Source organism: Rhamphochromis longiceps, linkage group LG8, assembly GCF_057381845.1.
Source record: "Rhamphochromis longiceps isolate RC_006_pf linkage group LG8, R_longiceps_female_GT1.1, whole genome shotgun sequence".
Lineage (NCBI taxonomy): Eukaryota > Metazoa > Chordata > Actinopteri > Cichliformes > Cichlidae > Rhamphochromis > Rhamphochromis longiceps.
In genome coordinates, this window is record NC_140564.1 from 35,059,674 (window position 1) to 35,073,085 (window position 13,412).

General features: G+C 46.7%; 1 protein-coding gene across 2 annotated transcripts; it reads left to right on the forward strand.

The window, feature by feature from the left end:
• The first annotated feature begins 58 nt into the window (after positions 1-58).
• On the forward strand, positions 59-13,321 carry asah2 (N-acylsphingosine amidohydrolase 2). 2 transcript variants are annotated; one of them, XM_085417262.1, is made up of 20 exons: positions 59-217; positions 1,240-1,320; positions 2,388-2,531; positions 3,195-3,368; positions 3,587-3,714; positions 3,976-4,053; positions 4,137-4,257; positions 4,493-4,618; positions 4,709-4,795; positions 5,084-5,188; positions 5,553-5,634; positions 5,720-5,835; positions 6,184-6,278; positions 6,384-6,423; positions 7,566-7,664; positions 9,279-9,374; positions 9,994-10,143; positions 10,245-10,301; positions 10,415-10,503; positions 13,059-13,321. In XM_085417262.1, the coding sequence occupies exons 1-20, from the start codon at positions 59-61 to the stop codon at positions 13,255-13,257; spliced, it is 2,226 nt and encodes a 741-aa protein (XP_085273388.1). In that variant the 3' UTR covers positions 13,258-13,321. The 2 variants fall into 2 exon arrangements, with proteins under 2 accessions (XP_085273388.1, XP_085273389.1); XM_085417263.1 differs by having other exon boundaries at positions 59-188; positions 1,232-1,320.
• Positions 13,322-13,412: the final 91 nt, after the last annotated feature.

Below are 13,412 nucleotides of genomic sequence, written 5' to 3' on the forward strand. Positions count from 1 at the left end.
TTTGATGATATGAAGCTCTGAAAGGTGAAATCATTTCAGTGTGTTTCCTACAGACAGAATGGGAAGCAGGAAGTCGCTGTGCTGTGGGTTTTCAGCTCTGGAAGTGACGCTCGGCGTCATCTTCGTCGTTATGACCGGCGTGTGCATCTCGCTGGTTGTACTGTACGTTACCAGGGAAACGCACGCAGGTGAGAAACTGCTCGATAAAACCTCAGATGTTCATGCTGTCGTGTACTCGGAGCTTTGTCGACTTTGTTCCGACAGCGTGTTTGGAGGACGGACGTCCTTGGTTCTGGTCGTCCGTTTGTCTGTTAGCAGTCTAGCGTCCTCAGTTTTCAAGATAAAATGTAAAAATTTTGTGTGATGGTAGATACCAACAACAGCTCGAGCTGATTTCACTGTGGTGATATTGAGTCAGGGTCAAAGGTCACAGCAAATATGAAAATGAGTAAAAACTGTGTTACCCACAATCTTTTAAGAATTGTCTTCAATCTTCACCACAACGGTCCCGGGGACACGAGTGCCCACGCTGGTCAAACATTTGACCTTCATTGTTAGTGTCGAAGGTCAAAACTGACCTGGAAAAACCTTGAGAACCATATGGAGTCAATGTCGTATGAAAGGGCGTTGAGATAGCTGACCAGCACTTTTTATTGTTTTAATGTGACATCATAATCGCACACTGCATGAATATATCTTAAAACCTCAAGTTTGTGCAGTTTATCGAAGCCAAAGATAAAATGCACCATTTTAGTCACAAGGTCACAGGTCAAAGGTTAGGGTCAGGTCAGGGCGGAGCTGTCCTCTGAGTGCTTGTTAATGCTAATCAACATAACAGTTAATAGGAAACTTTGTTCGTGCATAAATGTCTGTTTTATGTTTCAGCAGCTATGATTCAAATTTCAGGAGCAAAAAACATTTGCAGGAAAAACTGACCATCCAACGGCTCGACACGCCCGACCAACTGTTACTATGGGGACAATCCTAAACACCCATGTTTACAGACCGGCACCTTTAAGAGCGCCACATGAACACAGATGTGCAATTTACTTCCTGATTGAGCTTCTGCTTTTATGTGATTGGTCAGATTCAGTGATTTGTGGCACAAACTGCTGTCTGATTATAAAACACTGAATCAGGTTCATTCTCAGTGTTGTCACAGCAGATCTAAAGTATGAAAATATTACCAACATCTGAGGTCGTAATGAATTCAAATCTGTCGTCCTGTCAGATCCAGAGACTCCGCCCCCTCAGCACACACCTTACCTGATCGGCGTGGGCCGAGCCGACTGCACCGGACCGCCGGCTGATGTCCCTATGGTCAGTACCACAAACTCACTCATGCTGCCTTCAGGGACTCGTGCTGCGTTTAACATGAAGTCACCCATATGTGCACAGAACTGTGCAAAAGTCTTGAGCCACAGCTCAGTTCTTTATGCTTTGCTTCTACAGAGGCAGACCTTGTGGTTATTTTTAAAGTGCTGTTGAGCAACAGTTCTCCGGGCTCCTGCAGGTGGGTCACAGCTGTTCTCTGGAGTTCTTCTTCAGAACTTCAGAGAACAGCTGGGGAAGTAACAGTTAGCCAAGTTACTGTTCATTTTTTTCCACGTTAACAATATACGAGCACAACTTCTCGTTCTGAAGAGATGATCTCAGTGTCAGCACACATCCAGCTGGTGGCGCTCATAGTCAGTAGTTGCTGCTGCCTCTGTAAGCCGCTTTGCAGCCCACCTCCACCCGATCTCTGCCATTTAAACTATTTCTGATTCCAGCAGCATCAGAGCTGCTCACTGGAAGCTGCACCCGGGACCTTCACAACTGAATGACATTCCTCAACTTCAACCAACCACAGGCGATGGGAATTGGGCGGATCCAGCCGTAAACATTTCTGAACTTCCTGTCAAGCAGACCCAGAACTCTGACATGTAAATGAGTGCAGATGAAAACAGCAGCAGAGGACCTGCAGAGAACAAACTCCAAAGTCTGCCGCTCTGGTTCGACTGGGTGTGCTTGGACTGATAATCTTTATGGTCTAAGTGCCGAACGCTGAGCGGTCATAAAAACATTAGTGAATAGGAACATATAGAGTCTGTTGGAAGCAGCAGGATTATCGTCTGTAAAACCTTGTCTGTAATCTGGGTTCTGGCATGAAACACATCCTATAGCCAGCATGACTTTCATCGTCGTAGAAGGCAAAGACACACAGATCACACTCTGTGTGAGAATGTGTGTGTGTTCAGGTACCACAGTCACATTTGTGTGAACGTCTGTGATCCTGCAGACGCGAGCTGCCCACTCACACTTTAACAGGAACATAAACAACTGTGAAATCACTGTGAAACTTCATTAATCTCACCTGCTGAGAAGGTTTTAATGTGTGTGTTTAGATGGGCTATGCAAACCCTCAGCAGACGGCTGCAGGCATACACACCCGTTTGTACAGCAGAGCCTTCATCGTCGATGATGGCAAGCGCAGGGTGGTGTTCGTCACGGCAGACATAGGAATGGTTTCACAGAGGCTCCGACTCGAGGTGACCACACACACACTCACACACTCACACACACACACACACACACACACACACACACACACACACACACACTCTATTCAAAGTTTTACTTTCTGGGCTGAAGCGGGTCTCCTCAGCAGATCATCTGCCTCCACCTCCTCCTATCCCAGCATCCTCCTCTCTCTCACCCACCGTCTGAATGTCCTCCTTCACTACATCCATCTCCTCTGAGGTCTTCCTCTCCTCATCCTGCCTCCATCCTCCACCCTCCCTCCTCTGCACGTGCTCAGACCATGTCAGCCTCTCTGACTCTGAGCGGTCCCTCTGATGGACTTCTTCTTTATGACCTGCATGTTTATCAGAGATTTTACTCTGAATCTCTTCCTGATACAATCTTTCCCATTTATCTGGGTCTGGGATCAGCGCTGGGAGCCCCCGCCCCTGCTGGGTGTTACCTCAGCTAACCTCACGCTGTAGTTTCACCGCTGTTCTTATTGTTCTCAAGGATGACGCATCGACATCATCAGAGAGTCTTAAAGGTCTCACAAATGTGTGGAGACATTATCCTCTGATCGCTGCTGTGTGTGCTTGACTTGTACATCTGTCTTTGTGGGGACCAGTGTGTCTCATGTTAGAGGTCTTCACAAAGCACACAAAGCAGTACGTGTGTGTGTGTGTGTGCAGGTTCTGCAGGCACTGCAGGTGAAGTACGGGGATCTATACCGGCAGGACAACGTTGTTCTGAGTGGGACTCACACTCACTGTGGACTCGGTGGATATTTCCAGTACACGCTGTTCATGATCACAGGCGGTTACATGAAGGCTGCCATCGAGCCGTTGGTCAACGGCATTGTTAAGGTGTGTGTGTGTGTTTTTTGATGGACCACAGTAAACTCCCACACATTCCTATGTGTTCCTAATCAGTTCTTATTCTTCTACCCAGCAAAGACACACTGGGTAGTTCAGGGGGGATGGAGAATGCACTTTTACATGATTACTTTTATTAGAAATGTTTATCTGTCAGGGTAAGGTCGTACCGATGAACTGTGTACTCATAATTGAAACCCTGATTCCAGAGTATAGACATAGCCCACAATAACATGAAGCCCGGCAGGATCTACAGGAACAGAGGAGAGCTGGACGACAGCAGCCTGAACAGAAGTCCTCACTCGTACCTGAACAACCCCGAGGAGGAGAGGCGCAGGTAGATAATAATGAATGATTTATCGGTTTGTTTCTATCAGTACATCCCTGCAGCTCTGCTGTCGCTTCTATAGATCAGCTCCACAGCATAAGGAGAGCCGTTCTAGGCTTTACAGCCTGAAGACATGCTCTCCTCTGTAAAGCTCAAAGCTTCGTAAACTCTCACAGAGACAGGCTGCTGGAAACATCTGTAGATCTTCACCTGCACTGCTGCCACGCGATTGGCTGATTTGATCAGGTGTTCGTGTTATTGATCTTTCAGGTATAAGTGGAACACCGACAAACAGGTGCTGGTGCTGAAGTTCACCGATCAGGATGGAGACGGCATCGGTATGATCAGGTACAAACGCACACAGCACTCCTTCAATAATGCTGCCATCGTTTGTTACCATCATTATTCTCACTGAGCTTTGCTGCTGACAGCTGGTTTGCTGTCCACGCGGTGAGCATGAACTACACCAACCGCATGGTGAGCAGCGACAACATGGGCTACGCCTCCTACCTGTTGGAGCAGGACAAGAACCCCGGAGGGCTACCTGGACAGGTAACCTGAAGAGGTTGCATCAAAGCCCGACCACAGTCTCAGAGTTTGTGATTTTTAACATAAACTCAGTAAAAACCAGAAACCAGAAGATAAAACAAACAAATTATTTTTTGCATTTTTGGTCATTTTGGTAACAAAGTGTTTGAAAGACGAGTTTCCAGCTGAACATTTACTCGTTATGGTTTATTTGGGTATATAATTAAAGTGTGTGTGTGTGTGTGTGTGTGTGTTTCAGGGAAGTTTCGTTGCTGGTTTCTCCTCCAGTAACCTCGGTGACGTCACTCCGAACACCAGAGGACCGTACTGTGTGAACACTGGGCTGCCCTGTGACTACCTGAACAGCTCCTGTCCCATAGGAGGGGTAAATACACAACACACAGACACACACACACAGACTCGTTAAGATAGTTAATAAATCGCAGAAGGAAACCGATAAATGTGTGTCTGCCAGACTACAATGTGTCTGGCGTCCGGACCTGGAGAAGACATGTTTGAGAGCACTCGGATCATCGGATACAACGTCTACCTGAAAGCCAAGGTACGTGTGCCTCGTTTCAGAAAACAACACAGCGTCACGTAATGATAAAAAAATCTGACAAGCTTTGTGCTTGTATTCACTGCCATATCGGGACGTGTGTCGGTTAGGAGCTTTGTGGGGACTCACTGCTTATGGGGACAAAAGTCAGACCCTCCAAAGATTCATTGTTTCTCTGTCTTGACTTTGTCTTTGCTTCATGAATGTTCCTTTAAACCTGAAAGGAATCCCATTAGCATCCCCACGAGTGACAAAGTCACGACTGTGTGCTTGTTGCGCTGCCCCCTGCAGGAGCTGTATGCAAATGCAGCCGAGGAGGTGACCGGCTTTATTCATCATGCTCATCAGTGGGTCAACATGACTGATGTCACTGTTCAGATCAATGAGACACACACGGTCAGCACGCACACACACACACACACACACACACACACACACACACACACACACACACACACACACACACACACAGATTAAGAAATTTAGATTAGAAATTTTATTCATAATAATTAAAATTTGATGTCATGTTTCCCAGGAACAAATTTTTAATCGTTTCTTCATTCATTCATTTTACAGACATGTTTTCTCTTGTTCTGCGATGTGTGGGACAAACAGCAGCTCCTAACAGATAACTCAGCTTCTTTTAATGTGTTAGTTTCTTTTTAATGTGAACACAGGGTAAAAACGCCTCACAGAGAAAAGCTGTGGCAGCACGTTCCTGCTTCTGTTTCACATAGAAGCTACGCTGTCTGTGTTTCAGGCGAGCACATGTAAACCAGCTCTGGGTCACAGCTTTGCAGCAGGAACAACAGATGGAGGCGGAGGCCTGAACTTCACCCAAGGTGATTCTGTCCCTCAGCTCACATTGGGCTGCAAGCCTGCTGAGACGGGCTGTGATAACCTGACTGCGTATCTCTGTGCATGTAGGCGCTGTGGAAGGAGACCCCTTCTGGGATGGGATCAGAGACGCTTTGCTTGGCCCACCGTCCAATCAGACGAAGGAATGTCATCATCCCAAACCAATCCTGTTCAGCACAGGGGAGGTGAGGCGAGGCTCACACGTACAAAATACAGTCTGTGATGAACATGGATCCAACATTTATGCTATCGCGTCAGACAATGACCCACAGTCAGTGTATCACTACAGTCTGACACTAACACAGGTTATGATGCTTCATCCAGCTCCCCACAGGCTTGACTTTAAGTTTCAGGAAAGAACCTGGACTGTAAATCTGGACTGTGAGGTCCAACTAGCTCAAACCCTAAAAGAAAGTTGGGCTTAAAGAGAACAGGGCTCAGAACAAATCTACTAGAAGCAGGTAAAACCTGAGAAGTGGATTGAATAAAATAAAACGGGTAAAGAGGCTGTCGTGGTGTGTTTGTCTGTGCAGATGAACTGGCCTCTGCCCTGGCATCCTCAGATCGTCGACGTTCAGATGATCACCATCGGCTCTGTGGCTGTCGTAGCTGTTCCTGGAGAAATGACGTAACGACGTTTTACCGACAGCTGTTAATGCAGCCAATGATAACACAGCTGCTTATAACACAGTAATAACACTCTGCTGCATATATGTGTGTTTTTCTTCAACAGCACCATGTCAGGGCGGAGGTTACGAGAAGCTATCAAAGAGGTGAGAAACGACACATCAACACTTCATATGAAAACAGTTCTTATTACCGAATCTTCACAGGTCACATCACTATGTTGTTACCATGTTATAACCAGTGTTGGTCAAGTTACTTGAAAAAAGTAATCAGTAACTAATTAGTTTAGCGAGTTTCTCTGTGAGTTTCCCATTACGTTGTTGCGCACTCAGTGCTTACTTACTGATTACCTATTTTCAAAAGTAATTAGTTACTTAGTTACTTTTTAAAAACACGATTTACAACCTGAAGAGGTGATAAAGTGATAGATCTTTCAGCCCAATTCTACTTTTTCTGCATAATCCATCATACAAAATGTAATCAAATGGAAAAGTCTCTTTTTAAAACTTGTTTTATCAGTTTTAATCTTTTAACTTTAAGCATCAAGCAAAGATTTAATTATCTGCACCATTCTGACTGGAAGAAATTAGTTTAACATTTAAACCTATTTTCTGCACATTCCAGCACATAAAATAAAATATTTTTGTGTGTTTACACTCAGTCTTTCAAATAGATGCAAGTAAAACACAGCAGAAAATAAATAAAGTCAAAGACTCAGCGGTCCTGTTGCTCTATTTTCACCTGTAAAGCAGGAGTGGGGTAGGTGGAGGTTTACCCTGGTGCAGGTGTGCCGCGGTCAGTGGAAGAATCCGCGAGTTTCTCTGTGAGTTTCCCGTTACGTCGTAGCTACTCGGTGCTTGTTGGAAGTTTAGGGGTTTTTTCGCTGTAAAAAGAAGTTTTCTTCCCACGCACAGCGGACACTAATGTTTTTGTCACTTTTTATGGAATCAAACTCAAAGTAAGGTCAGTACTTCCACGCTTTAAACGCTGCACGCTCATACTCTCTCTGCACTCGATATATGATCCACTGTTGATCTGCACACAGCTGTTGTCACTAACGGCGCACTCGCTTACGTCACTGTCGTGAGACATTCTCGCAAAAAATCACGGTTTTAGTAACGCAGTAACGCAGCGTTCCTACGGGAAAGTAACGGTAATCGAATTACCGTTTTTGCAATAGTAATCCCTTACTTTACTCGTTACTTGAAAAAAGTAATCGGATTACAGTAACGCTGCCCATCTCGGATTATAACTGTGTGTTTACTGTGTTGTTGTTACTGTGAGCCAGGAGCTGGAGTCAGAGGGAACTCTAAAGGACATGGAGGTGGTGATTGCCGGCCTCAGTAACGTGTACACTCATTACATCACCACCTATGAAGAGTACCAGGTACACATCTGCTGAACTTCATAGGATTTGTAGTTTTTAGAGTCATTTGCTAAATTGTAAAATCCAAATCAGTGTTTAAATAAGATCAACTGGACATAAAACAGTCAGATTTGGAGAAAGTACTCAGTTACTTAAATGAAATATCAGAGTAAAATTAGTAAGACGGTGGAAAGCAAACCTGTGTAAATGATTACAAACTTTTAAAGGTGTCCCTGTGGTGGTTACACTGTTCCTGTGATGCCAACAGATTATCATCACATCTAAACATGAGTTTCATAGCAGGGAGGGAAGTAACGATTATTTTCATTCTTCATTAATCTGTTCGTAGATTTTTAATCAATTGTCTAATTAATAGACACAGACAACCATTCACACCTATGAGCAGTTTCTATTTAGCCTGTCCCCACAAACTGCATGTCTTTGGACTGTGGGAGGAAGCCGGAGTACCTGAAGAGAAACCCACTTAAACACGGGGAGAACATGCAAACTCCACACAGAAAGAGCCTGGCCTGCCCGTGGAATTGAACTCAGGACCTTCTTGCTGTGAGGCAACAGTGCTAACCAGCCTCCCGGACAGCTGCAGCAACAATCGGTTTGCATAACCAAAGAATTTCTGCAAAAACTGTCAGAAACCGTCTCAGGGAAGCTCATCTGCATGCTCGTGGTCCTCATCGGGGTCCGGACCTGACTGCAGTTCGTCATCGTAACCGACTCGAGTGTCGCTCACATTCGATGACGTCTGGCACATTGGAGAGGTGTCCTGTTCACAGATGATTTTACTGCTCAGGGCAGATGGCAGACAGCTTGTGTTGCCTCGTGTGGATGAGCGGTCTGCTGACGTCAACGTTGTGGATTGAGTGGCCCGTGGTGGCGGTGGATCCTGAGGACCATTGTTGTGACATTTATCCGTGACCATCACCTCATGTTACAGCGTGATAATGCACGGCCCCATATTGCCAGGATCTGGACATCTGGAAGCTGAAAACATCCCAGTTCTTGCATGGCCGGCATACTCACCCATTGAGCATGTTTGGGGCGCTCAGCGTATACGACAGCGAGTTCCAGTTCCTGCCAATATTCAGCAACTTTGCACAAGTGTTGAAGAGGAGTGGACCCACAGCCCACAATCAACAACCTGATCAACTCCATGCCCATTGCACACCTTTTGCCTCACGCAGGCAACACATCTCCATTAGATGTGTTGCCTGCGTGAGGCAAATGGAGGCCACACCAGATACTGACTGGTTTTGCTACATCTGTGTGATCAAACTGCATATTTCAGAGTGGCCTGTTATTGTGGGCAGTCTCAGGCGCACCTGTGCAATATTCATGCTGTCTAATCAGCGCCTTGACACACCTGTGAGGAGGGATGGATGATCTCAGCAAAGGAGAAGTTCTCACTCACACAGATTTAGACAGATCTGTGAACAACATTTGAGAGTCATGGCTCCTTTGTGTTTGTAGAAAATGTTTCAGATCTTTGAGTTCAGCTCATGAAAAATGGGAGCAAAAACAAAAGTGCTGTTTATATTTTTGTTCAGTGTATATGTGTGTGTGTATATATTAATGGACATTTAGCAGGGTGGAAACTTAGTCTGATTGTCTATTTTTCAGGTGCAGCGGTATGAAGGCGCTTCAACCATATACGGCCCGCACACGCTCAGTGCCTACCTGCAGAAGTATCGAGGCCTGGCCCGAGCCATTGCTCAGGTGGGAATGGATGGATTACACCTTTCATCAGCATTCATGAGCACATTGGAAACACGGGGTCACGTTTCCCTCAGAACAGTTAGTGAAAGAAAACGAGGTCAGCCCACAGAGCTCAGTTTAAACAGCAGATTTTTCACCAGTTTATCTGAAACGAGCTGCAGTGTGAGACCGACTCTCTCTCTCTGCCAGAGAAACACGAGCAGAAGAATATTTCATCACAAGAATTATTCTGTAACGTTGCTTACATGTTACTTACTCTAGACAAAAGAAAATCACAGGAAAATCTTTTCCAAATATAAAGATGATGGAGATAAAACATGAAACTGAACCAAAGTCAGACGGCTAAACGTCCGTCAAACTCATATTCTGAACATGTTTTACTTCATGTGAGGTGGAAACAGATGAAACAGTGAAAAGGTTCCATCAGTCAGGACACATTTCGCTGCGTGTTGTACTCGCATGTGACACATAAAGACTCCTGAATGAATGAATGAGGTTGCAGCAGAAATATTTCATAAAGCCATGGCCAGTCGGATGCAAACAGTCAACAGCAGACCCTCACTGCAGTGTGAAGCCAATCCTATGTAACACTGCTTGCTGACATTAATCGTGTTTCCAGGACAGAGTCTCAGAGCTGCCAGCCGGCCCTCAGCCTCCCTTCTTCACAGAGAACCTCTTTAATTTTGTGCCCCTGGCGCTCTTTGACAGAAAACCTGAGAATATGAGCTTTGGAGACGTCCTGGAGCAGGTTTACCCCGTTTATAGACAGGTAGGAAACACTCTTACTGTGTTCCTCAGGGTCCACGCTGATGACGCCGCTCTGTGTGCATGTGGACAAAATGAGTCTTAAATATTTAATGTGGTTTTCAGGGTGATGTTGTGACTGTCACGTTTGTAGCAGGAAACCCGAGAAACTCTGGAGATATTGTAAGAACTCTTCTTCTTCATCCACCTGTATCCTAGTGTTTCAGCCACTGTTAGCTTAGCATTGTTAGGATACTTGAAACGTCTTTCTGACCTCTTCCTCTCGTCTGTTGCAGAGGGATAAAACTTTTGTCACTGTTGAGATTTTTGACAACAGAACAGAAACCTGGGAGGTTGTCCACAACGATGCATCATGGGAGACCAGGTAGATTAATGTGTAGCTGTGCATCTCAAAAATCTGATCAGGATTTTAAAAACAACAAAAAAACCTTCTTCTGTAATTTTATTTTAAAAAAAGGTCGACAGCTCATGAAATTCAGCAGAAACCTGATTTTTAGAATATTTCCTTTGGTCAAAAAAGGATTTATACACTCAGTACTTGGTTTGAGTACCTCGTCAGCCTGCGGTGCTGCTGACGGGTTACTGAAGCTCGGGTTGCTTTGGTTGGAGCTGGTCGAGTGTTTCTCGTCCACTCCAGACTTTCTGATTGTGTCTGCAGGGTTCAGGTCAGGTGAGTTTCCTGACCAATCAGAAACACTAACAATATCATCAAGCTATTTGATAGTATTGGGCACTGTGAGAAGGTGGAATCGGCAACCAGTACCAATACCAGCAGATGACCCGGCACCTTTGTCTACCTGTAGGTTAAGTGTCCTCTCTGGGGTCAGCGGGGGAGCTGGCCCCAGGGAGGGGTTACCTGCCCCTCCCTTCCTTCCCTCCCCATCTCCAGCTGCCTCCCTCTTCCCGCTCCTCCACAACCACCCACACATGCAGGGCCTTGGAGTGGGGGTATGTCACCAGGGTGCAGAGGAGGCCACCCACCCCCCCCCCCTGTCCCCTTCTGGCTGCCTCTGCCTCAATTTTATCCCACATCTTAGACATTCACATTATTCACACTCTCATTACACATACATATAGGATCTTGGGGGTGGGCACAATCACGGAGTCCAAATCACCATCAGGGTGTATACCTCACCCCTGACGTCGTTGCCCACCTCTCAATTTTAAATACACTTAGTCATTGAGGGCTAGCAGGAGGGACCATGCGCTTACCTGCTGCTCCTTGGCAGGTAGCTCCATGCCCTCCTGGGTTTTAATTGCACCTTAGAACACATATGCATCAACACTACAATGAGCGGGTGGAGGGAGGTTTGGAGTCTTCTCCCACCCCCATTCTCTGCGGCCTGCTGGAGCGGGAGGGCTAGTAGGAGGAGTTGGCCGTCCGACTGCGGTCTGGGGTGTGGGGCCTCCCTGCTGCTGCGGAGTCGGGGTGGTCTGCCTCTCCCCACCGCAGGGAAAAGGGTAACACCACCTGGGTCTGGGTGCAATTCCCCCCTCCAGGGGCAAGGGTACCTAGACCCGGTTTGTAGAGTACGCTTGGGGAGTGTGATTGTGTGTACAGCGTCTCTTTATGTCTGTCTCCACGTTGGTTGAGTGTGGAGTAAGTGCATATGAGAGCATGAGAGTGGGAATGGATGTTTGTGTCTGTGTGTGCCTGTATGTCTGTGTCTATATGTCAGGTTGGGTATCAGACGCCACCTCTCTGGGGACACCTCAGGCCCTCCAAGGTTTGGAGGCCTATCTCCACCCACCACCACTTCCCCTGCCGGTGGCGGACTCCCTCAGGTGTCGGTGTGTTGGTGGTTCTTTGTGTCTGGGGGTGGGCGTCCGGGTACACACCGGCTCACTCCTTGGCGGCCGCTTGTCGGGGCCTGGAGCCTGGGGCTCGCTCGGGCCCCCTTTGGAGGTGGGGTGCCCCCGGCCTCTCGGCCTAGGGCTCGGTCACTCAGGCGCAGCTGGGGGCCGGCGGAGCTCACGGGCGCGTCACTGCAACCCCCCCTGGCTTCTGCTCCGCGGCTGCTGAGTGAGCCCTCATCTGGGACTCTCCTCAGCTCTTTCTGGAACAGTGGCGCGGCTGCCCCTCTGTTGGTCTTCCATGGTCTTTTATGTTCTGGGGGCCTCTGGATGTCTGGAGTTTTGATCTCCTCCATACCTGCTTCATGCCCTGGAGGACGGGGCTGTGGCCCCCCCACACTCCCTAGCAGATCATTACATGGAGAAACCTTTGGAATGCAAGCATGCTGATCCACACAGGTATGCACACATGGGTATTCACAGACGCGGACTAAAGCTTTCTTGGCTGCTGCCTCAAAGCACACTGTGCGCTGTCTATCTTGCGTGCTGCACAATATCGTTTATTATTTAGTAAATATTGATATCTATGACTAGCTAGTTTATTGTGATGGTGCTTTGTTTTCTCTATTATTATGTTGCTCTTTGTTGTTTGCTGTCTCCTCTGTTTGTTTTTGTTTGTTTGTTTGTTTGTTTGTTTGTTTTTTCTCCATACAGGTGACCCAGGAGTTCTTTTTTTTTTTTTGTCTCTCTTCCCCCCCCTTCTCACCGTCTCTTCTCCCCTTTGGTTTTCTTTCTTTCTCTCCCCCTCTCTCTCTCATTCACTCCCCCTGTCCTATTTATTAAAAAAAAAAAAAAAAAATGACAAAGGATGAACTGAAGCTCTGCCATCACGTAATGTCGCATACTGCTGTTTCTGATGTCATTTGGAAAAAAAAAAAAAAAAAAAAAAAAAAAATAAGTGTCCTCTCTGAAAGAACACAAAGTCTAAATTTTCTGGAACCTGGATTTCTGATTTTCACGAGCTGTAATCACAAAACATACAAACAGAAACTAAAGTCAGGTTGCAGACGTTCCTCTTTTAACTCAGGGTCCTTTGAGGAGTTAAAGTCGCTTGTCTTGCTGCAGGTTTCACTGGCTGAAGGGGTCAAACCGGGAGAGCAACGCCACAGTGGAGTGGCAGATTCCCCCGACGGCCTCGGCGGGCTCCTACAGGATCAAACACTTTGGCCACTACAAAGAGCTGAAAGGCCTGCAGCCGGTCATAACGCCGTACGAAGGCTCGTCGGACGTCTTCGCGGTCACCGCCAGCTTCTACTACGAGTGAAGCGGTTTGAGACGACACGGCCGACCACCATCCAGCGCCAAGTCCTCCAGGACTCATCAGATTTTAAGAGGCTGCATGTGCCGAAAAATAACTCAGACTATATGTGAAATCCAAATAAAGCGTTTAAACGTTCTGTGTGAAGGTTTGCATCACTC